Source organism: Genypterus blacodes, unplaced genomic scaffold (genome assembly GCF_046128005.1).
Source record: "Genypterus blacodes isolate CSIRO-AG114 ecotype Tasmania unplaced genomic scaffold, CSIRO-AGI_Gbla_v1 ptg000029l_1, whole genome shotgun sequence".
In the NCBI taxonomy this organism is placed as follows: domain Eukaryota; kingdom Metazoa; phylum Chordata; class Actinopteri; order Ophidiiformes; family Ophidiidae; genus Genypterus; species Genypterus blacodes.
This window is the reverse complement of record NW_027466842.1, coordinates 6978605-7002024: the sequence shown is the minus strand read 5'-3', so window position 1 is coordinate 7002024 and position 23420 is coordinate 6978605. Positions and strand designations below refer to the sequence as shown.

The following is a 23420-nucleotide window of genomic DNA, read 5'->3' as shown; positions in this document are numbered from 1 at the left end:
AAAAATATCCTCCAAATAGAAGAAGACCTGCCAAGATTTTGCAAAACATTCTTTTAAAGTTTGGCCTGGGACTGCATTTTCCCAGCATGCCTTATCAGATTTCAGAGACGCAAATATATTCAAGTTTCATTTCAGTCACAATGAGCCATTGTGTTGGCCACTGAAGTTGTGATGGGCATCATTTTATTACATTATATAGGGTAAACAATCGAACAGAACTAATGGATAACGAAAAATAATTGGTAGTTGCAGCTTATCCACACGCACACACACGCCAGCCATATGTTTTACTATAAAATGATGCGTGTGCGCGCGCACACACACACACGCACGTTTTAGCACGCATGTGAATTAGTGTGAACAATGAAAACTTGATTACAACAGAGAGCTGCGCCCTTCGCCGTCAGTGAAGCTAGCAGGCAGTAGAAAAAAAACGGAAGCTTGAACGCAGAAGCAGCTCATTCAGCTCCTAGACACGACGGGATGTGAGCGCCGAAACTCTGAGAACAATACCGGAGGACAGCGGCGTCTCACCCACCCCAGACACGAAGGACTGCAGGGCAAGGGTCGGGCTTTGTCTGCCCGGGGTTTGAGACCTGAACCTGGGCGTTTCTACACGTCTTACAGCACATCCAACATTCAAGAACGTTTCTTACGCGGTAACGCGAATTAGTTCCTCTTGTTGTCAAGGTAAGCAACACGTAAAGTGTAAGACATATCACCACTTAGTTCGTTTGTAGAAGCAGAAGTGTGCAGAATTGAGTGAGTTTAGCAGGTGTTGTGATTGTTTTATTTTAAATGGAAACCTTTGCACCCTTGGGCGTGTCTGGAAGCAGGTGAGTGTGTACATAGTTGTGTTTGTTGTAGATAATTGTGCACCAGCATTAAATGTCCGCTCTTTCCATTTAAATATGTATTGCATGTTTGGGAAATAACTCGAAACGCCCAGTGTTGGAATTATAAAGCAGTTTGATATTATTCAAACTAAAATGTAAACTGTACGTTTGAGCGCGTTCTTTCTCGCGTGTGTGTGTGTGTGTGTGTGTGTGTGTGTGTCACAAAAATGTAAGTACTTCCTTGACCATTGGTCCTCTTGTATTCCTGCATTTTCTCCCTCTTTCCTCGTTGTACACACTTGATTACAATATTTAAATCAGGTGTGTGAACACACCTGGTTTATGTAATCAGGGAATACTGGGGAAACGGTCCAGTGCCAGGAACATTATTGAGAACCACTATCCTTGGGAAAGAACAGAAGACAATAAAATGACCCCATAGCAGAGAGACAAATGTGTTTAAGTAGGTGGTGAGTGTTGACTGAAGCAGGTTTTGGCCCCAGGTGAAACTATTTGAAACATCTCATCAGGTCTTGCATTCTCTGACATGCTGCAGCTCATCTGTAAAACACAACACACCTCTTTTAGGAGGGAAGCACACACACCCACTCAGCAGGTAAAACCTATGGCAGAAACAACAGCCGTTATTGTGACAGCACCATCATTAGATTTGAACCAAGCCCAGACGGTTTGTTACCCGGTTGCCTACAGGTAGGATTAGGAAGGTTGGAGGTTGTGTTTTGTTATACAAAAAGCAGAGCTGTTTCCTGTAAGTGTGTGCAACAGCTCTTGCACCAGGCTTGTTTTTTTTCCTCCTGTAGGCTTCCCCAGACTTTGGCAATGTCTGTGACTCTCTCATTGTGCACTTGTGTGTGGTGCTGCAGGAGAGCTGAAATTGACATCCCTGCACCCTGCTGAATGCCTTTCATGGCCCTGCATTACCATCACTATGGCACTGACAGAATTACTGCTGCGCTGACTTTAGCTCACGCTGCCCTTTCTATCCCTTCCTCCACTTTTTCTGTTCTCCCCTTTTATATGTTTTATCTAGTGGTTGAATGTTTCTCTTCAACATTTCACTTAGTTTTGTTTGGCAGTTGTCAAGTTTTGGATTCTATGTCAGATTTCTCATAGTCTTCCATTGATATGATGTCTTTACAACCATGTCTCTTTCAACCCTCCTCCTCCTCTTTGTCCCTCAGGTCTGTGTCATCCATCTCGCCATGGACGGGCTGCTGAGCGGGGCCCGCACAGGGGCCGGTGTTCTCTTCCACTCAGGCTTCTTCATGTCACAGATGCTGCATATTGTCTTTACCCCCGTATGACGACCGTTAGATACACAATAAACGCTTAAATTCCTAGCATTTGCAACAAAGGTGCCATGCATCCGCTGATATGTCTTGGTGTCTTTTGGCTGCTGCCCACGGCCTTCATGATGGAAGATGACGCACAGTTGGACTGCGTCCCTCGCAGAACTGTGCCGTATCATAGTGAGTGCTGTCATCTTGTCTATATTTTTTTTCTTTTAACTTTCAGTGTGACAGTTCATCTTTGTCTATATTTTAAGTTTGAGCGCGATCCCTGTTCATTAGCCATTTACCATCTCCAGGGGACAATGCTAACCTGTTTCACGATGAAGGTGGCTTGGATTACTCCATCATGCTGCTGAGAGAAGACTTGGACCTGCTTGTGCTGGGCGCCAGAGAGGCTGTTTACGCTCTGGACCTCAACAACATCACCAAGAAACTCGCCTCAGTAGGCACATCTTTGTTCCCTCGCACTTCAAGAGAGAGTTGTTAACATCAGGCTGCAAAGTACTTTACCAAACCCTTCTTGGCCCAAAGCATAGATGGAACAAATATGTGAAACGTAATTGATCTTGAATGAAATCAAAGGAATGTCAAATATTCTGTAAAGATTGTGCAGTTTGAAGTTTTAAAACTTATCACTAGAATTAAATACCTGAAATGCTCCATTAAAGGCTGAAGCTTTTGCGGTCGTGTATGTGAGTCAGTGTTGCAGTAACACTTGTTCACACCATATTAGGAAGTTTGGGTTTGGTGGTAATATTACCACAGTTTGTCTTGTGCAATCAATTTGCCATAACAGATTCAAGGCCCTTGCACTGCTGGTATTAATAGTAACTGATGTCAGAATAACAGTAAAGGGTTGTGATAACAGTTCCGGTTTTTCATAACCTCAAGATGTGACATTGCATTTCACACACTTTCAAACACTTGATTGATTTATAGATGACTTGTTGACACGTTTTAACCTGTTTTGAAAATCGTTTTTTACTTTAGGTGAAATGGGAAGTGACAGATGATCAACACATTGATTGCAAGAACAAAGGGAAAGACGCTGCGGTGGGTCACTTCAATCATTTAGAACTCTTCTGTTTTCAATGCCCACATATTGAGTAGATGTACTCATCTCTTTTTTAACTGCATACACAGTCGGAGTGCAAGAACTACATCAGGATCCTGCATACCATGGAGGACGGCCGGATGTATGTGTGTGGAACCAATGCATTTGATCCAGAATGTGACTATATGGTGAGACAGATGAGGAGCAGCAGTGTTCTCCACTCTGCTGTCATAATCGTGTACAAAAAATGAACGATCAAAAGATTGACACATTCTGAGTTGGGTTGTTTGTGTGTTTGCGTGCATGCATAGTCATATAAAAATGGCAAACTGACTCTTGAGAAGGCAGCAGAGGATGGGAAAGGGAAGTGTCCGTTTGATCCCTTCCAGAGATACGCCTCCATCATGGTTGGTGAGTAGTGATTGCATAACAGCATAAAGCCGCAGGGAAGAAGTTGTGTATGAGAATTATCTTATTTTCCCTCTTTATTTGCTCTCTTGGCAGGAAATGACCTGTACTCTGCCACATCCATGAACTTCCTGGGTTCTCAGCCTGTGGTGATGCGCAGCTCTCCAGTCTCCATACGCACTGAGTTCATGAGGTCCTGGCTCCAAGGTAGAACTGTAACGGACCTGAGAGTCTATGAGATGAGTCCAGACTGCACATGTTTCAAAGCTGAGTCCTTTTTATTTATTTTTTTGCCAGAGCCAACATTTGTCTCCATGGCCCAGATGCCAGAGAGTGAAGAAAGTGCTGAGGGAGACGATGACAAAGTCTACCTGTTCTTCAGTGAGGCGGCTGTGGAGTGCGACTGCTACAACAAACTGGTGGTCTCCCGTGTGGCCCGTGTCTGCAAGGTCAGTAAGTACATGCACATTATCATGCATGTACTCATTTGTTGCAGCCCCCGCCCTCTGCTTTCCAGGGCCACAATAACATATTAACAGTACTCCCTCTGTTGTGCGCGCCGGTCCTTTCCGCTGCACCGCACTGCTTCCCACGCCGGCTCTGGTCTGTGTTTTTCCACTCGTCTGTGTGGCATTACGTTCCGCTCATGTCGCTCTGTCCTCCCAGGGGGACACTGGAGGTTTGAGGACCTTGCAGAAGAAGTGGACATCCTTCCTGAAAGCCAGGATGGACTGTCCAGTCCTGGATTCCCAGCTGCCATATGTTATCCAGGACACTTACCGCTGGTGTGATCCGCAGCAGCACTGGAAAAAGTGCCTGTTCTTTGCCATCTTCACACCACAGGCGTACGTTGGATTGTACAAATTTGTTTGTGTCTGTGAGAGGAGGGATTTGGTCTCTTTCTTTCTAATGGTCATTTTCTTTGTGGTTCAGGGACACATCTGACCTGTCTGCAGTGTGTGTGTACCGTGTGTCTGACATCAGCAAAGTGTTTGCAGAGGGGAAGTACAAGACCCCAGTACCAGTTGAAACCTCCTTTGTTAAGTGGGTGATGTACAGCGGTGAAGTCCCCTTCCCTCGGCCTGGAGCTGTGAGTCTGTCCACTAGTCTCTCTCTCTGTCTCGCTCTATGGATGAGTGAGAGAGAGAGAGACAAAGACAAATCTCAAAAGGCCTCTTTTTTTTACCTTTTTTTTGTTCTGAATCTCTTGCTCTCTCCTTTCTTTCCTCCCACTCTACTGTTTCCAGTGTATAGACAATGAAGCTCGTAAACAAGGTTTCAATCAGACTACTGACCTCCCAGACCGGACCCTTCAGTTTATCAGAGACAAGCCCCTCATGGACCAGGCTATCCAGCCAATAGGACATAAACCCCTTCTGGTGCGGAAGAGAACTACATTTACACGCATAATCGTCAACCAGGTTCAAGCCGCAGATGGAGAGAAGTACCATGTGATGTTCATAGGCACAGGTTTGTGCACGATTCTTCATATTTCTGATACGAATACATCATGTTAAAAATCACCTTTAACAGTTAGTTATTTTTGCAAATAGAGGAAGGCAGCATACTCAAAGCTGTCAACTATGATGGAGAGATGTTCATCATAGAGGAAGTGCAAGTCTTCCAGGGCCCAGAGCCAATCAAAATTCTCAAATTCTCAAATGTCACGGTAAAGACACTAAGTAATTCATCAAATTAATGTCTTTTCCAAATGAATGAATTCATCATTACTTCACTGTTCTTGCCCTGTGTTTGTGTGTGATTGGTCCTGTACAGGGTCAGCTGTATGCAGGCTCACAGCATGGAGCGGTACAGATTCCACTGGCCACATGTGGGAGGTCCTTCTCTTGTATGGACTGTGTACTAGCCAGAGACCCTTACTGTGGCTGGGACAAAACTACTGCCAAATGTACAACTCTGTCTAACGCTAAAAGGTAAGCATCAGTATACATGAGATGTGTGTACAAACTTTTTCTGTAAGATTTTCTGTTACACTCAAACATAAAATTATTGTTTATTCCAGAGAATTAATCCAAAGTGTGAAAGAAGGAAATGCCAGTCTCTGCGTGGATTCTAGTGAGTACAGAACAACAGTTTGACAAATGTGTTGTCAAAATGCAAATGCAAATGTGGAAGACCTGTGTTTGTTTTCAGATCCTGTGACGCCTGAGAATAAGTCCGTCTCGCCAGGCGGAAACTTGAAGCTCAGTTGCCCTAAACCCTCCAACTTGGCAACGACCAGCTGGAAGAGGGACGGCCGACCCCTCACCCCGTCGCCCGTCCTCCAGCGCTTAAAAGACGGACTGCTTATCCTCAATGCATCAAGCAATGATGCTGGCCGCTACCGCTGTGTCTCTGTCGAGCGCTCCAAAGCTGCCGAGTACACCACCACTGTGGCTGACTACCAGGTCATCGTAAGTCTTAGAGGTTCAGGTAAGTCTCTGCCAGAGGCCCAGAGGCAAGGCGCCTCTGTGGCTGGATTGCAGGCTGCTGTGGTGATCTTAGTGATTCTTCTTGCCGCCCTTCTGGGCTGGAACTTTTACAAAGGCCATCTACCTCTGCCCTGGGTGTGCAAACGTAACAATAGACAATCTGACCCCCATGAGCCGTCAGAGCAAGGGGAAGGCGGCACCGGTGTGACCCGCCAAGATGAACCGAGACCTGAACTTGCAGAGCACAAGCCCCTGGTGTCAGCACACAGCAGCAATAACAACCACACTGGCGGGCAGGTGGCATTGAGTGCTGCAGAGCAGGATGATTCAGAAATTGTCACCCTGCCCTCGCTGCAATATATCGATGATGAGTCGGAAATCTGAAATTAACGAGCATCTTGTTTCGAGTTTGCCATGGAGTGCAGTGAAAGCCTGTGTGTGTGTGTATGCGAGAGGGAACAGCCCCATCAAGCAAATCATCCTGGAGGACATTTCTGGTGGAAACTGAATTCTCACAAAACATATATGAAACATTTTGAGACTGAAATACGCCAAACAATGCTGTAATGTTTTGTATATGTAAGTGTTGGCAGCACTGGACTTTTTGTTTGGAAGAACATTTTTTAATGGATTGTTTTCCGACTTATTGATGCAATTCCTGTTATAGATTTGATTAACTCGAGTGGAATTATTTTCACAGGGATTTTGTTACCTGATTGAGCCATTTTATTTCTAACATGTTGCAGGTAGTGGCAGGCATTCTTTTATGGTATTAAAGTGCTTTTTTTTTTTTTCTTTTTTTTTTTTTTTTAAATCGGATGTGTTGAGTTATTCCAGTAGTATTCAAACATACTGCAGCTGACAGAGTTTAGTTTTCAGCAAGACTTGACTCGTCTTGTCAAGAATGTGTGAAACAGATAGCTGCATTCATGAGTCACCTTTAGACTCAAGTTCACAGATGTGTTTTTAGGATTAAGTGTCATTGAATTTGAGATTAAAATGTTTTGGGAAACAAATCTTTAATTGGTGTGTAATTTTCAGTACATTACAAAATAATTTGTCAGACAAAACAGCTGATTTTAGCTTTAACAAACGACTCTTCCATTTAAGAGCACCAAACATTTTAACATACAACTTGAACTATGCAGTGGTCACTTAAGTAGATACGCCGGTACATTCCAATAAACAGTGACACCCTCGCTTTAAATCCTTTAGTGAGGCTGAAATGTATAGAAACTTTCACTGTATAATTGAACCAAATTACATGAGGCAGAAACGATGTCCTCTAAAACTTCCCAGGTTCATAATGGTAGAATTTATGTCAATGATATTGTACAGGCGTATCTTATTAAGTGGCCACTGAGTGCATTTTCTTACTTACTACACAACCCAATAAGGGGGCTATTGGTCCATGTTGACTGGTACTTGGCCTCTTATCTCCTGTAGCGGTACCTCTTGAAGTGGAACCACAGTTGGAAGATTCCATTGGCAAACTGACAGCGGAAGCCATGGCGATGAGAGTACTCCCACTCTCTGTTTACGATCTTGAAGGCGATGTCTTCATACGGGGGGCCGGCATGGAACCTTAAAATCCCAAAGTCCTTGTTGTCGGGACTGGGCTCCAGGAAGTACTGCGGCGTGGAGCGCTTGTCGATCAGATCCGGGTAGAAGATGTTGAACTTGTAACCCTGGACAATCTTGGGCGGCGGGTTGTCGAAGTCGTAATGCGTCTGGTTGTATTTGTTCCACTCGAAACCTGTGTGGACCCTGTTGAAGAAGCGAGGTTTCCTGGGACGGTATTTGTCTGCCCACAGGTACATTTTCCCCGTGACAGGAAACTCTACGCTGAACTGGGCCTCGTCGTTACCCATGCCCTCTCTGGCGCGACGCACAAAAGCATCTTCGGCGCTCTCGCCAGCATCACCTGACGGGACAAAGAGGATGTCAGATGTCCATTTCTGACGCAGGTTTGGATTAGAAGTGCAGTGAGTGTGTGTGTGTGTGTGTGTGTGGTCTCCATACCTGTGACCTGTAGCTGTCTGCGTGCCAGCTGCAGCCTGTGTATGTCCTCCTCGGGGGCGATGGTGTGTGTGTCCAGCGGCAGCTCGGACGTTGTGAGCAGTCTGGGGCTGTAGCGTCCCGAGTCATACTCGGCTTGGCTCTGCTGGATCAAATCCTCCTCCGTCAACACTGCCTCACTCTGCTCCTCTTCCTCCTTCTTGTCATCCTTTTCTCCCCCATCCTCATCATCATTCTTTGCCTTTCCTGCTGTGGATGTGGTCGGACCTTCCTCCTTATCATCCTCATCTTCAGTCTCTTTGTTCTTACTGGTTGAGGGGGAGGAAGATGATTGGCCAGGTTGTTCTGTGGCATTTTCACCCATCTGCTCTGCTGTTCTGTACAGAAAGACGACAATACACGTATGAACATCAGTGTTGTAGCCTGCAAAAGCACTAATGACAAACATCAGTGAAATTTGCATGTAATGTCTTCAGCTTGTGTTTGGGGGCGACTTACTTTTCTTCCTCGCTCCTCGGCTCCTCCTTGATGATGGGGAACAGAGGTTCACTTCCCACTCCTTGTTCCTGTTTCAGCTTGAACAGCTTCTGACGCAGCACATCCTGATGTCTCTCTCTCAACCTGTAACATAACATTTAGTTTTTACACATTAACTGGTTATCCATGGAAACTGACGCCCACCAATACTGGCTTGATATGGTTTATTGTGCCAGGTGTACGGTTCACACGTGTACCTGGCTCTTGCCATGTAGACCCTGACTTGCTGCAGCAGACTCTCCCAGTAACCGATATCCAGATTGGACCCACCAGCTCGGATCTTTGATTCGATGTTCAGGTGCAGCGCCTGCAGCTGGCTGTACGTCTTTCCTTTGAACACTGTCTGGACATCGGTGCTCACTGCCGTGTTGATGCCCTCACGCCGATCACCTGAGGAGTTCAAACATAGAGAGACGCTCAGCATTTCACCCTGAGTACAACACGACACAACGATTAAATGTGCATATGGCTGCATGTGTAACGAGACAGCAGGAGACACAGAGAAACAGGATATAGAACTAGGCACCTGGCCCTTTCCCAGAAGCCTCCAGTTTTCGGAGTTTGCTGATCTCATCCTCGGTGATGGTGGTCATGTCTCTCCAGAAGTCGACGTTCTTGCCTTGTTCCAACTCCATGTACACCTGCCAGTGCAACAACCTTTATTACAATAGCTCAAAACATGGAGGTCCCCCTAACTTCTAAGACTACACATTTGGGCGCACACACTCACCTTAATGTCCTCCAGCAGGTCATCCATGTCGGTGACGGTGAGCCCGTTGAGGAAGGTGTAAGGCTCGTGCATCTCCACAGCGAGATCGTCGTCTTCTGCGCTGATGTACTTCGCCAGCAGGTCGATGGGTTTGGCGCGGCCATCGTGGATTCGAATCTTAGATCTGGAGTGCAACGAAAACGGGCTGGTGAGTCGGCGCGAGAATTTAAAAAAGGGTGCTGAGGTGTTGGCAGCTCGGTAGGGAGGAGTGGATGGTATTGGCTGATGCACACTGACCGTAGTTTGGCTTGGTGCAGGTGGAAGTTGTCCTCCTGCTCTGCCCAGGTCTTGAAGTGCTCCGCCTCCTTCTCCCTCTGCAGCATCTCCAGCTCTGTCTCTCTCATGGCCTTCTCGCGCTCCCTCTCCAGTCGCAGCTGTTTCACCTGAACACGCACATTCCCCATTTAACTACAAAATCAAAGCATGAGCAAGAGATGTCTTGTTACTGAACCTAACATACAAGCTGAGTTTGCATCTTCAGACCCACACTGCTCTTACCTTCTGCAGCTCTCTGCGGTTCTCCTCCTGAATGCATTTGTTCCTTTCCTTCAGCTCCTTTTCTCCAAGATGACCGATGCCTTTCTTCACCAGCGCCTAAAAACACAAAAGCATGTCAGATGAGTCACAACAGGCAACTTTCCAAAATTTCTAGGATCTGAAATGTTTAACCTCAAATCAACTCAAAGCCTTAAGGAGACTGGTGTCATGCTCGCCTTCTGCCATTTGAAGGTTCCCAGCAGGTTGTTGTCACCAAAGGGGTTGTCTGCGTTTGTGTAGCCCATGTACTCTTCACTCCAGCCCATCTTCTCTCTCCTCTTCTTCTCCTTTGCTTCTTTCTTGGACAGTCGTCTGGCCCTTTTCTCTTCTGGGGTCTCCAGAGCCTTCAACATCTCCTTCTGTTTCTTCTTATTCTCCTTCTCTTTGGCTACGCGTCCCTCCCCGCCGGGCATGGAGCTGTCGGAGGATTCGGGTGAGCTGGAGCGCTGCTGTCCTCTGTCTCTCTCATCCCTCCCCGTGCTTCTCTCTGCCTTCCCTCGGTCCCCATCTTCACTCCTCTTCCTTACGTCTCTGCTTCTTTCCCTCTCTCCTTTTCTCTCTCGGTCTCCGTCTCTGCTGTTGCTCCCTCGTCTCTCCTTCTCCCTTTCTCCCTCCCTCCTCTGTCTCTCTCTGATTAGACTCCCTCTCTTAGGACTCCTCTGTCTCTTCCTTTCTCTGTCACTGCTCCCACCACGAGAATCTGAGGCGGACTGGGATCTTTCCCTTCTCCTTTCTCGTGAAGTTCCTCTCCGGCTCTGCGTTTCCATTCTCCTCGTGCTCGCATCATCTGAATCGCAACTAAAATAGAAAAGGACAATGACAAAGACAAAGACATTTTACCCCAAGTGTTGTAGACTGAAGGAGACATCAGATCTTTGGAGAACAATGCATCGTAAAGTATTTGTTATTGTCGACACATATGAAACTTAACTCCACACATGGATCTACTCCATCAGAATCAGACATACAGATCGCTACCTGAGTGATCGGCCCCTGGACTTGCTTCTCCGGCGGTGCAGTACTCTCCTCGGTTCGCTCTCTGAACCGCTCCTGGAGCCTGGACGGTCTTTTTGTTGAGGCCGACGGCGGCCAGGAGAGCGATCACTGCCGCTGGAACTTCCGCTGCATCCCCGAGCGGTTCGTTTGGTATCCATGGACCGACTGCGGCCCCTCCTCTCCACCGGAGACGGAGTCCTGCTTACCCTGGACCTGTTTCTCGCTTCCCGGCTCCGACTTCTGGATTTGGAGCGGGACCGACGGCGTGCTTTCGAACTCATCTCGAAGTGTCTGCCAGCATTGGGTCCTGACTGTAGCCCGTCGCGTAAATAGGAGGTATCGTTCAAAAAGGTTTGACGTTCTTGCAGAACGCAGCTTAAATATGGATTAGTGAAACATTTTTCTCAAACCTACTAACACGAATTAGTCATTGGTTTTAAACAACTGTTAGCAGAAACTGCGTTTAAATACTTTTTTATAATAATGTACGCAGGCAACAGAGAGCCACCTCAAATGGTCTTGTCCTTAATGCGGCGCACTTCAAAGGGCTCATAATCACGTCTCGAAAAGAGAAACTACGTGCAAATAAATATCCTTTGTTTATATGTACACTTCCTACAGAACACTGAGCGTGTAGCATTCAAGTGAATACAAAGAGATCTGTAAATGTACGCAAATAATTTGATAGAAAAAACGGGTCAGAACAGATTTACAAACACAAACTTCCGTGTTGTCTTGTGGTCAGACAATTAGGTGGGTGTAGTTCTCTCATATCAGTCTTGATACATCTTATCCGTAAAATTGATGAATTCTCAAATTTAGCTTATACTTATATGTAAAATTGGATACTTTGGTAAATGTTTTGAGACTTGTGTATCCCTCTTGTGGCTTTTAAAAGAAAGAAAATCACATGTTTATGTGTCACATCGGACTACAAGTCCCAGAATGCACCAGATCCCTTCGCCTGTTTTGAGAGAAGAGAGGACCCCTTTCAGCTACATTCTTCTTTACCCGACCTTACATTCGGGACGTCGAGAACACTTCTCACTATACCTACTGATGGTTTCGTAAATATTATTTCAAGTCTATAGTGTGTTACTGTTATTTCGCCGCCGTGTTGTGCCAGCAGCGGCGACTTAGAAACTCCGTGCTGCGGTTTGGTGCAGCCGCAGCTCCAGGTAAAGGGTGTTAGCTGTCTGAAGTTAGCCAACAGCTAGCGTCAGATTTACGGTTCCGTCACAGCTTTGACAGGTTGGTTCGCGTATAACTTCTGGTGCCGCTTAGTCACCATGCTTTGGCCACTTTGCCAACTTTTTAGTACTGACGTTGGTAAATAACTCGTCGGTTTAGGGGATATACACACAAAACCTTTGTTTGACTTGTGCGCAGTTTGGGTGGTTTGGCCTGTTCATTGTATTCGTTGGCTAGCGAGGCTTAGGCAGGAAGCTTTGTAAACAAATCGACCAGTTTACTTCAGATTATCTCGAAAGGTTAGGTTTTTGTAAAGTATGGCGCAACACGATTCGTCTCGCGTAGCCAGCTCACAGAAAGCGCTAATGCTGGAGATGAAGAGTCTTCAGGAGGAGCCAGTGGAAGGATTCAAGATAACACTCGTGGATGAAGCCGATTTGTACAACTGGGAAGTGGCTATTTTCGGGCCCCCCAATACTCATTATGAAGGCGGCTATTTTAAGGTAAGGGCACTTCTAACGAACAATCAAGGGAATCGGAGGGAAGACGTCAGATACCGCCATGTTATAGCAGCACCCGGGTTTTCTCAGCTGAAGAGAGAATCGAAGCGTTATCAGAGATGGAGAGGATACAACTGTAAACAGAATGCAGTGTAAAATGGTGGTCAACGCCTCTCCCAGTTCCCATATCAGATGCTGAAAAGTTACACCCAGTGGCAAGAGTTGAAATTAGCACATTTGCTATGCTCTAAAGTCTAAACTTTCATATAACGACTACATAAATAGATTTTGCACTTTATAATATTGCACATGGAAAATACACAATACTGATGTCATGGTTGTCACACTAGTGGATGGATTGTACAGATCACCACACTCAATGTTGTACAGAAAAAAAAAACATATATATATATATATACATTATGAATTATTGCAATTGTTATGGTCAATTCTTCATTATTAAAATCCAAAACCTGTAAATTTCACCCATCCTTCAGCAGCTTGATTATTTAACCTGGAAAATCGAATGGAGTCATCTAACTCGACAATAAAAGAAATATAGGGGATACAAGTAATTATTATATTATGCCTTTTTATTAGTTTTTACTACTGTTATTAAGTCATATTAAATGTGTTTTCATGTTTTTTTTATCAGGTCTTGTTTTTTGTTTGCTGTGATTTTGCTGTACTTGATGTTATTTAACTGAATTTGATATGGAACGGTTTGTTTTGTGCTCCAGGCTCGGATCAAGTTCCCCACTGACTACCCGTACTCTCCTCCTGCCTTCCGTTTCCTCACCAAGATGTGGCACCCAAACATTTATGAGGTGAAATATGATGATTGATTGTGTAACTCTCCTAACTTGACTTTTGAATTATATGTGATGTTTATGTCATGTGATTTAAACAACATATTCATTGTCTCTGTTTATAGAATGGCGACGTGTGTATTTCTATATTGCACCCTCCAGTGGATGACCCACAGAGTGGAGAGTTGCCCTCAGAGAGATGGAATCCCACTCAGAACGTCCGGTTAGTACCGTCTTGTTTTATTTACTCTCCTCTGCTTGTTTTTACTCTCAACTTCCAAACTCTATCTTACTTAACCAATAGAGCTTTTTTGTGTATATGTGATTTCAGTCAAAGTTCACTCACAAAGAAAGGAACACTTGTGTTTTTGAATAAAATACATTTACTAACTATTTCCTCTGTTGTGTTTGCTTTCAGGACCATTTTGCTGAGCGTCATCTCACTGCTGAATGAACCCAATACGTTCTCTCCTGCCAATGTTGATGCTTCCGTCATGTATCGGAAATGGAGAGACAGCAAAGGCAAGGACAGGGAATACGTCGAAATCATCAGGTAAACCGATTAGAACTTTTAAATTTAAAGGTAAAGCTTCGCCCGATCTGACAAAACACATCATACAGTTTATTATTATATATTGTATTTCAAGACCCAAAGATCTTTGTCAGCCAGGCAAATATTCTTATTAAATATTCTTTAATACCCTCCTCAGGAAACAGGTGTTGGCCACCAAAGCAGAGGCTGAGCGTGATGGCGTGAAGGTGCCCACCACACTGGCAGAGTACTGCGTTCGTACACGCGCCCCGCCCCCCGACGAAGGCTCTGACCTCTTTTATGACGATTACTACGACGACGAGGACCTAGAGGACGAGGATGGCGACTGCTGTTACGACGAAGATGACTCAGGCAACGAAGAGTCGTGACGTGCTTCCAGTTTAGCTGACACATGCTGCCCACTTTGATTCCGGGTTGCTGCCGTCTACAGCGAAGAAAGAGTTTAAGCCGCCTACTTAATTAACTGAGAACAGGACAGTTTTTTTCCGGACTGTTCTGGAAGGGTCCGATCTAGTAAGATTTGCACCAGCACAAAAGTCATACGATTTTTTTTTTCACCCAAAACCTTACCTTTATAGAATACTTTGAAAAGGAGCTACAATATGTGTGATTTTCACTCTCCAGTATTATGGGTTTAATACCACTGTCCACAAAAGCAACATTTGCACTGGTGCAAAGACTTACAAATCTTGCTCCGACTCTCTCTTGCATATCTTCATTTCCCTAATTGTAACCGGGTCTTGCTCACCATCTGTTGGACAGAAGATTGAGGATTTTTCGCGCTGCTTCGGCAAAGGCACTTTGAATCTCACATTTCCAGGGTACAGAGTCTGTCTTGCTTCTAAAGGAAGGGACCCGAGTTGTCACCAGATGATTTTGTCAAAGTTCTTCTGCATGCCCGAACATCTTGGACGCTTTTTGTCTCTTTTACAGGTGGACTGTTTACCTATTGATGTGTCCTCACCTCAGTGAGATCATAAACACTTGTGATGATGGCGATCACAGAGAACTCTTTAGCGGGAGGAGCAGCCTGGGTCAAAGCTTCATGTGAACATTTCAGTAACATGAAACTGATCTTTGCTGTGGTTTTCTTGCGATAACTGTCATGTGTTTATCTGTCTTTTTGAGTTATTGTGTTTTTTGAAGTAGCTATGGTCAAGTGTTGTGTAAGATGATGACGCTTATCAGGGGGGCGGAACTAATTAATGATTAGAATCGTGTTTGTCCTCAGGTTCCCTCTCTGAGAGGCTTGATGGAGCCAAAGTCATGAGTGTAAAAGAAAGCGCAAAACATTTCATGACTAATGTTTGCTGTAATCTCGTCCATGTTTTTTGTTTTCACTCTTGCTTTGTGTTTTTTTAGTCGTTTTCTTTGGTTAGACATTTTGCCTGCTTTGAGAATGGATTTTGTGATGAGATTATTGGGTATATTATTATTTGGTAGAGTTTGTCAAAAATGTTGTTGTATCAGTCAGGGTTATAAATATTTTTCAACTATGGTTCAAGTCCCTAGTAGTAAAACAGTTTGAGGCCACCATGTTTTACGTTTCTTTACTCTTTTTGTGTGCTACTGGAGGGTGGGCATGTATTGATATGCTTTGGAGAGTTTTAAGAGCAATATCTCTTGTTTCATTCATTCAAATTGGACTTCATTCTGCAATTCTCAGGATAATTACATTCAAAAAAAAATGTTAAACCTCAAGAAGCTATTTTACTTTTTAGGTGGTCTTCAAAGAAGGTTTACAGCTTCAACAGGAAACATAACTGATATGCACATGTAGCTGTATGGGTGAGCACCTTATTGTTTTATTCACCTGTGAAAACTGAAAAATAAAGATTTATTGGGAAGAAGTGCACTGTGTTAATATGCCTGTTGTTGCTGTAATGATTTTACTTATTTGCTTGAGCCTCTCAAATTATGGATCTGCCCTGTGTGGTGGACTCACCTGATCAGATTTTCACCACTTGCTTAAGATGATGATGTGGAGAACAGCCATGGAAGACGTAGTAAAACTGGCTGAAACTCCCTCCAGCATTGTTGGAGAAGGTGTGGAGTTGGAAGATGCCGTTGAAAATGGCAACACCCCAGATCTATTTGTTGAGCTCAGAACATATCAGACAAAAACCCACGTATAACATTTGTCATGTAACCTCCTATTTAAACATACGTACACCGCAGTACAAACTGTCTATATTGGTATAACGATCGTGCTGCATTCAAGTACACAACAACCCGCAACTTTCTTCTGAGTACGGACGGACGGAGTACGGATGTATTCAGCCTTTAGATTCCGTCCATTTTTCGGTTTATCATCATTAACTGTACATTTAATACGTTCATCTCGGTTTCTCAGCCACACCTTAGAATTGTTGTGAACAGGCAAAGCAAACCCATTTCTCCGTGTCAGTAAAGGCAGCACGCATCCACGCGTCGCGCTGGGATGATGTCACCAGAAACATTTCAGAAGCCGCTGAAAAGATTCGTCTCTTTCTTGCCGCTCGCGTGATATGATAGCGGCTTTAAGACTATAAATAACAAAAAGGGTTGTCAACCCGCAGCCATGTCTGTCAATTATGCTGCTGGACTCTCTTCGTATGATAATAAAGGCGTATGCGGACTTCCTGAGGTAAAGAACTAATGCTAGATTTGTTAGCTTTGTTGGCTAGGTGAGGACCGATGAGCCTCATTTCCTGCTCTGTATTTAATATTTGGGATAAATATGACCCCCCTTAAGCCATCCAGATACAACAATTCTATGCCACCATCAGTTACAACAATGAAATGAATGGCTAAATGTGAGTTTCTCTGGTGGAACCTGCTTATTGAATTTAGCCATTATTCCTAACTTCACATCGAGTCTCCGAATGGGTTTTATGCTCATTGATCGTAACTACTATGCTGTGATGTATGATAACATATGAACTCTCCAGAGTATTGACAGTAAGATTGCCCCCTTCCAGTGACATAACCTGTGGCCTTATTGTCTTGAGAAATCTAATCTGGGTGACACATTCTCATAACATAAATATGGCAATTATATATTTTGAGGGGTTTTGATTATAACATTGTAGCAAATCTGAAATGTTATCTTTGTTTCCCTGGTTTGGAGAGTATGATATCAGTGTTGTTTGAACTTTCTGTGTTGTGTGTGTTAACAGGTGTTTGATAGTCCTGAGGAGCTGAAGGCAAAGGTGGAGACGTTGGCTCAGCTCATAAAAGAATCTCAGTACCTGGTCGTCCACTCTGGAGCAGGAATCAGCACCTCAGCAGGGATACCAGACTTCAGGTGAGGCGTCTACAAGCCTACTGCAACTTGACACACACCACTTCTCACACACTCTTTAAACGGCCCAATAGAGCTATCCAACTTTCATCTTTTGGGAAATGTCCTTAAAATTAAGATCAAGCATGAACTATTTATGTAATGCAGATATAAAAGATTTGAATTGGGGCTATAGCTAAGGGAAATGATTTAATTAACCTATTGTTGTTAGTATGTATTTTTCCCAAATCATTAATAAATTGTCAACTGCTTAAAATGTCTGCACACAATGTTTGTCTGAGCAGCTAAAGAAAGGGATTTTTACGGACGATTACATGAATCACATGAATCTGATTAAAGCAGCAAATCATCACGTTTGAGAAGCTGGGTCTAGTTGTTCCCAGTACAGAGGCAGCATTTTTAATCGGTTTGCAGAGTTTGTTTGTTTCACCGGCTCTGATACTGCTGCCCCAGCCGACTGAGGCAAAGAATTCTGAAAAGTCAACAACAGACTGGTAAAAGAGGAGCAAGCTCCTGCTGCACATACCAACTCTACTTCCTCAGGAAGTAGAGTTACTACCAGTGCTACTACCAGTTCTACACTGAGAGATTCTGAGAGAAGCATTGTGGTCTGAACTGAATTTAGTCTGAACTATATGTTGTGATTGTGTTGCATGCTGTGTTGATTTCAGCCTCACAGGTTTTCGATATATTTACCACAGTACTTTTGACAGCATCTCATCTGCACCTCCCTGTGGTCAGCCCTCTGGTTCCTCTTGTAATACCACAGTGTTAGCAGATGAGGGCAGTACATTTCTGTTACAGTGAGTGGCTCCATAGGACAAAGCTGCTGTGCAAAATAACAATACACAAGGCAATAACTACATCGAATCGGTTTTGTTTTATTCTAGTACAGTGTGGGGATTCCCTTGGTTATTATGGAAACACATTTTGCCTCAAGCAAGAAAAATCTTTGTAAAGAGTGTTTGAAGGATGAACTGTGGAAACACACTTAGAAATGGCCACAGTGGGAACTTGACAAATTAATATTTGATTGGTTTGCCACTCTACAGCAGAGGTTCAAACTAAAGCCACAGCATATAGTGTATATGTGATTTAGCCTTGACTGCTTGTATAGCGTCAGTAATTAACTCCTCAGACACACAGGCACTCATGTGCACACATATGCTCCAGTTGAAGGTAATAAATGGTTCAGGTTAATCGACTCAAGGATACCATGTGCTTACATTTCATCTTCTCACCTCCTCACAGGCGTCCATGCTCTGCAGCATCTTTCTCACGTTAATAAGCGTCTTAAAATTCAAGGATTCTCTCTTCATGCTCTTGCCAATTTTTTTGTGCTGGTCGTTGCTGCACAATCTTGGAGCTGCATCTGTAGTGCTGGGAATATCAAATGCAAAGTGAGAGATGGGACTGTCATGCCTCTGTTGGAGCGTTTTCATGAAGCAAAGCCTTTTCAAAAAGATAGGTTGTGTGTCCTGGAAACAGCTTAGCAGTTGTCAGGGTCTTGATAAATGTACTGTGTTGTGTTTCAGGGGTCCAAAGGGTGTTTGGACGTTGGAGGAAAAGGGTGAGTCACCACGCTTTGACATCACATTTGAAGAGGCCCAGCCCAGTTTGACTCACATGGCACTGTTGGGACTGCAGAGGGCCGGGTACCTCAAATACCTCATCAGCCAGAACGTGGACGGCTTGCACGTCCGATCTGGCTTCCCCAGGTAACACTGCACTACATTCCATCAAATATGAACAACTACCAACACATTTCATTTCAAAACTGTATCAAAAATGCAAACAACGGTTCTAATCTAACCACCTAATTTATTTAATCCATTTCCATTTCAAAAAACAAATACATATAGAGGTACTATGTGATGAAGCCTAAGATCCAGCTTTATATACAAGTGAAAAGGTGTTAAAGGTGTTAAATATGAAGTAGCAGCTTGGCGATCACAGCAGTTGTGGAATGTCTGAAATGAGCGGCACCTCAATTACAGAAATAATGGCCAGTGTAATGGAAAAACTCTTGGTCTGCATTAAGCAATCATACCCGAATAACCTGAGGCCAGGAATGTAATATTTCACACATTAGACGCACCTTTGCGGGAAGCCATTTCTTACCTGTCCCTCCAAACTCCGACGGTGCAGAGGAGACTTGAATGTAATTCTCTGAGGAAATCACTGAGAAAAGGAAGAAGCTGGCTAAAGTAAACTGGCTGGCACTAATCTGTGCAGGTCCCAAATGGAACAGAAGTAGAGCGGAGTGCTGAGAATGTTTTTCAAAGTGAGCTGTAAAGAAAGGAAATAGGAAAGTTTTTGGACGCGTGGAAGTGTTGACCTGCGTATTAACATGAATCTGAGTGAATATTGTTTTTGTGATCTTCAATCTTTCAATGTCTCCGTCTCACTCTGCCAGGGATTTGTTGGCAGAACTTCATGGGAACATGTTCGTAGAGGAGTGTGAGAAATGTGGCAGGTACGTGCATGCACACACGCACACACACACACACACACACACACACACACACACACACACACACACACACACACACACACACACACACACACACACACACACACACACACGCACACACACACACACACCTATTTAATCCTAAAACCCTTAAATTATCCTCAGCTCAGTGTCCGCTAATTGATTAGGTAAACGTCCTTGGCAGCACACAGTAAAAAGCTTGAAGTTCAGGTTCAGTTAGGCGCCAGTCTAAATTAGAGAATGAGTAAAAAGGCAGGTGTAGATGTTCTAGAACACTCGACAGAATATTTCCCTTAAGAACTTCCCTTCTTCCCACGACGTTCTCGTTGACGGAGGCGGCAGTGAAAGAGCGTCACAGTTGACAGAGAGGAGTTTGCCTCGGCTGTTGGATCAGAGAATGAAAATGAAGAGAATGCCGGCCCACTCTGAAGGACTTTGACTCTACCTGAACTAAACCCAGGCCTGTTTGTTTTACAATGGAACAGAAAAATCAATTATTGCAGTGTAAAAGCAGGAAATAATGTCTCTGTAATTCAATTTTACTGGAAATTATATTAAGATATTAAGATTTTGGATAAGATATTGACATGGGAAACTTTTTTGGGGGGTAATCCAATGTGGTTTGTACTTAATTATGGTGAGAGAGAGAGAGAGAGAGAGAGAGAGAGAGAGAGAGAGAGAGAGAGAGAGAGAGAGAGAGAGAGAGAGAGAGAGAGAGAGAGAGAGAGAGAGAGAGAGAGAGAGAGAGAGAGAGAGAGAGAGAGAGAGAGAGAGAGAGAGAGAGAGAGAGAGAGAGAGAGAGAGAGAGAGAGAGGGTCAGCTGGGTATGAAGATATGAATGTTCAGTGTGCCAGCGACTGGTGGAAATAAAGCTGGCAACTTCCCAAGAACGACCGAGTTTCCTGTGCGTTATTCTGCTGCTGCTGGAAAAGGTGACGGGATTAACCCCGAAGTTACTGTTGATTTATTCTCCGTCACCTCTTCTTTATGGCTCTTTTGTTAGGTTGAACCATTTCATGCTATTGATGGTCTGGTATCAGTGCGGCTCTTCGAAAATGTTGTTGGGTTTGGTTGTGACTCTTTGAGCTGGACTGGTTAGCCCCCCCTGATGTAGGCAGTACGAGTAAGTGGGTGAGCATTATCAAGTGGCAACTGGGTGTTTATCGTTACACTTCCTATAGCCTATCTTTGCATGAAATGTCTCGTTTTATACTTACTTACCTTTTAAAATGACTAAAGAACTAAAGCGTATGAGTCTGTGTTTTCCAGCCAGTACGTGAGAGAGAAGGTGATCGGTGTGATGGGGCTGAAGCCAACCGGGCGGCGCTGCGATGTCGTCCGCTCCAGGGGACTCAGAGCCTGCAGGTAAACAGCCCGCTCGCTGCCGCACAACTTTGCTGTTCAACCTTACATGAGCCACAAGCCACAAGCCACAAGTGTGTGTGTGTGTGTGTGTGTGTGTGTGTGTGTGTGTGTGTGTGTGTGTGTGTGTGTGTGTGTGTGTGTGTGTGTGTGTGTGTGTGTGTGTGTGTGTGTGTGTGTGTGTGTGTGTGTGTGTGTGTGTGTGTGTGTGTGTGTGTGTGTGTGTGTGTGTGCGCGTGCGTAAACAGAGGGAAGCTGATCAGCACCATACTGGACTGGGAGGACCCTCTTCCAGACAAGGACTTGAGCAAAGCAGAGGAGTGCAGCAGGTGAGGTGTCCTGTCGTACCAAAGAGCCCTCAATTCAAAATGTCTCCATGCATCAGGCTCTCAAATCTCTCCCCCCCCCCCATGTGCCTCTCTATACCACACCCACATTTAGCATTGTTGTTATTTCTACTTGAAATGTGTGTCACGCTTTCACTCTGACCCACATAGATGCTTTTGTAACACTTGACTGACAAAGAGGTGATTTGCTGCTCCTACCACTGATTAGCCAGACGTCCCTGAGCCTGATCTGCATCGATGAATGCTGATTAATGAATGAGATTAAACAAGAACAATGTCACGTGTATGCGTGATATTTCTCTAACATCTGCACACAGACAAGCAGACCTGGCACTGACTCTGGGTACCTCCTTGCAAATCAAACCTAGCGGAAATCTTCCTCTCCTCACCAAGCGCAAAGGCGGGAAAGTGGTCATCGTCAACTTGCAGCCCACCAAGCATGTGAGTCACATTCCTAGACGCGGCATACAACCACATCTCAGAAAGCGTATATCAAATGGGACTACAGATGGAAGTTGCGTCTCATTCTCCTCTACGTGTTTGTTTTTTCCGTCACGTAGGACAAACAGGCGACCTTGCTCATCCATGGTTATGTGGACGAGGTCATGAAACAGCTGATGGACATGCTGGGGTTGGACATTCCGAAGTGGGAGGGGCCGACCGTCTGCGAGAGCTCCACGGCCGACTCTGAGTCGAGCAGCGACGTTAAACCCCCGCACGAGGTCACCTCAAAGAAAAAGAAGGAAAAGGACATGACTAAGGAGGAGAGGAAAAGGACACAACCAGACGATCTGAAGGAAGAGACAATTCTGTTGAAGAGAGAAAGAGCAGAATCCCCAGCTCGGATAAAAGATGAGAAATAGCCTGGGGTGTTTTTCATCCCAAAACTTGTCCAGTTATCTTCTGATCTGATGCTCACTGGAGCAAAAACTCTTCTGGTGTTTGACGTTCTCGCAGAGACAAATGAAACGGAGCCAAACAGACAGATAGACAAACCGACCTCCTAATAAAGCCTCATTAGCTACGTGATCGTGCTCAGGGTGAGGACACAGCACAAGGTTAGGTTCTTTAAGGTTCATGTTGTTTCTTTGTACACTACTTTTAACGTCCACCAGACCAGTCAGGCTTTAGAGTCCATTCAACCATGGACAGTCTGTGACGTCCCCATGGAGACACTTTGCATGGAAGATTTGGGCCAGAGAGGGAAGCTTTCAGGTTTGCAGGACACACGGACATGTAGGACGTGCTGCTAGGGTGTGTGGAGTCTTCAGCTCACATATGAGTCCGTTGCCGTAACAACAGCATGGTTAAACACATGTGTTCATTGGTTCATAGATGATTGATCATGCAACACATTTCCATGTTCCTAAGAGAGAACCACTGCATTCCAACATGGTACACACTGTTGTCTTTACTGTTTTTTATACATGTGTTTTATAATAAACAGCTGGTGATCCTCACTGTGTACACACTGTGTTGGTATGTATCCTGTCAGTCACTCGTACCCGACATGTGAATTTAATTACACATTTCAAAGCAGAAGGTGGAAGCATGTGTGTGTGGGTGTGAGATAATGGTTTGATTCTCTGTTTGCTGTGGAACTCATTAGCGTCACAGAGGTCGTTGAAAATGCTAACGCTAATAGATGGTTAAAGCTGTAAAGGACTGTTTCATGTATTTAAAGGTGACTGTGATGCCTTGATAACATGCTGGATGCAACATATGGCGTTTGGGATTATGCACCATGGTAGGAAATAAAACCCGCCTTCTCCTAACAACCAACTCTCCAGGATAGAGGAAGGAAGAGGATAAATCATGTATTTGTATCATGATCTGAACTTGTTCTGCAGACATCTCCAGGGCCCCAGGGGTCTGTGCAAGCAGGTAATTGCTGGTGTGGACATGTTGCTTTGTGCCTGATGTTGAATATGTTTCGGCTATTAAGTCGTATTGTCACCCAACACAAATGTAACAGAGAAA

At 44.5% G+C, this 23420-nt stretch overlaps 4 protein-coding genes across 4 annotated transcripts; 3 read left to right on the top strand and 1 right to left on the bottom strand.

Annotated features, from left to right (window-relative positions):
* Positions 1 to 393: 393 nt before the first annotated feature.
* Positions 394 to 7311, top strand: sema4e (semaphorin 4e). The gene is made up of 15 exons (XM_076144681.1): positions 394 to 690; positions 2039 to 2326; positions 2446 to 2591; positions 3140 to 3202; positions 3293 to 3391; positions 3515 to 3614; positions 3708 to 3818; positions 3909 to 4060; positions 4278 to 4456; positions 4545 to 4701; positions 4859 to 5081; positions 5165 to 5280; positions 5388 to 5545; positions 5635 to 5687; positions 5766 to 7311. The coding sequence occupies exons 2-15, from the start codon at positions 2218 to 2220 to the stop codon at positions 6425 to 6427; spliced, it is 2328 nt and encodes a 775-aa protein (XP_076000796.1). The 5' UTR covers positions 394 to 690; positions 2039 to 2217; the 3' UTR covers positions 6428 to 7311.
* cactin lies at positions 6863 to 11220 on the bottom strand. The gene is made up of 10 exons (XM_076144680.1): positions 10884 to 11220; positions 10082 to 10703; positions 9867 to 9962; positions 9606 to 9751; positions 9330 to 9492; positions 9126 to 9240; positions 8797 to 8989; positions 8561 to 8683; positions 8066 to 8439; positions 6863 to 7967 (listed from the first exon to the last, which is right to left on the bottom strand). The coding sequence occupies exons 1-10, from the start codon at positions 11180 to 11182 to the stop codon at positions 7477 to 7479; spliced, it is 2622 nt and encodes an 873-aa protein (XP_076000795.1). The 5' UTR covers positions 11183 to 11220; the 3' UTR covers positions 6863 to 7476.
* A 640-nt stretch (positions 11221 to 11860) lies between these two features.
* Positions 11861 to 15804, top strand: LOC142994150 (ubiquitin-conjugating enzyme E2 R1-like). Its single transcript, XM_076144841.1, has 5 exons — positions 11861 to 12595; positions 13333 to 13419; positions 13527 to 13624; positions 13820 to 13954; positions 14112 to 15804. The coding sequence occupies exons 1-5, from the start codon at positions 12410 to 12412 to the stop codon at positions 14320 to 14322; spliced, it is 717 nt and encodes a 238-aa protein (XP_076000956.1). The 5' UTR covers positions 11861 to 12409; the 3' UTR covers positions 14323 to 15804.
* A 590-nt stretch (positions 15805 to 16394) lies between these two features.
* Positions 16395 to 22355, top strand: sirt6 (sirtuin 6). The gene is made up of 8 exons (XM_076145113.1): positions 16395 to 16580; positions 17113 to 17240; positions 18773 to 18955; positions 19654 to 19713; positions 21001 to 21096; positions 21342 to 21422; positions 21758 to 21881; positions 22001 to 22355. Exons 1-8 carry the CDS (start codon positions 16515 to 16517, stop codon positions 22301 to 22303), a joined length of 1041 nt encoding a protein of 346 aa, XP_076001228.1. The 5' UTR covers positions 16395 to 16514; the 3' UTR covers positions 22304 to 22355.
* Positions 22356 to 23420: the final 1065 nt, after the last annotated feature.

Bases quoted from the DNA above. Each gene is read 5' to 3' on its own strand.
- sema4e (XM_076144681.1), top strand. From the start codon at position 2,218: ATGCATCCGCTGATATGTCTTGGTGTCTTTTGGCTGCTGCCCACGGCC. The intron at 3,615-3,707 runs GTGAGTAGTGAT...CTCTCTTGGCAG, and splicing joins ATACGCCTCCATCATGGTTG to GAAATGACCTGTACTCTGCC. The intron at 4,702-4,858 runs GTGAGTCTGTCC...TACTGTTTCCAG, and splicing joins CCTTCCCTCGGCCTGGAGCT to TGTATAGACAATGAAGCTCG.
- cactin (XM_076144680.1), bottom strand. From the start codon at position 11,182: ATGAGTTCGAAAGCACGCCGTCGGTCCCGCTCCAAATCCAGAAGTCGG. The intron at 10,704-10,883 runs GTAGCGATCTGT...TTTCTATTTTAG, and splicing joins TCCAGGGGCCGATCACTCAG to TTGCGATTCAGATGATGCGA. The intron at 7,968-8,065 runs GTATGGAGACCA...TTGTCCCGTCAG, and splicing joins CAGACAGCTACAGGTCACAG to GTGATGCTGGCGAGAGCGCC.
- LOC142994150 (XM_076144841.1), top strand. From the start codon at position 12,410: ATGGCGCAACACGATTCGTCTCGCGTAGCCAGCTCACAGAAAGCGCTA. The intron at 12,596-13,332 runs GTAAGGGCACTT...TTTGTGCTCCAG, and splicing joins ATGAAGGCGGCTATTTTAAG to GCTCGGATCAAGTTCCCCAC. The intron at 13,625-13,819 runs GTTAGTACCGTC...GTTTGCTTTCAG, and splicing joins AATCCCACTCAGAACGTCCG to GACCATTTTGCTGAGCGTCA.
- sirt6 (XM_076145113.1), top strand. From the start codon at position 16,515: ATGTCTGTCAATTATGCTGCTGGACTCTCTTCGTATGATAATAAAGGC. The intron at 16,581-17,112 runs GTAAAGAACTAA...GTGTGTTAACAG, and splicing joins GCGTATGCGGACTTCCTGAG to GTGTTTGATAGTCCTGAGGA. The intron at 21,097-21,341 runs GTAAACAGCCCG...GTGCGTAAACAG, and splicing joins AGGGGACTCAGAGCCTGCAG to AGGGAAGCTGATCAGCACCA.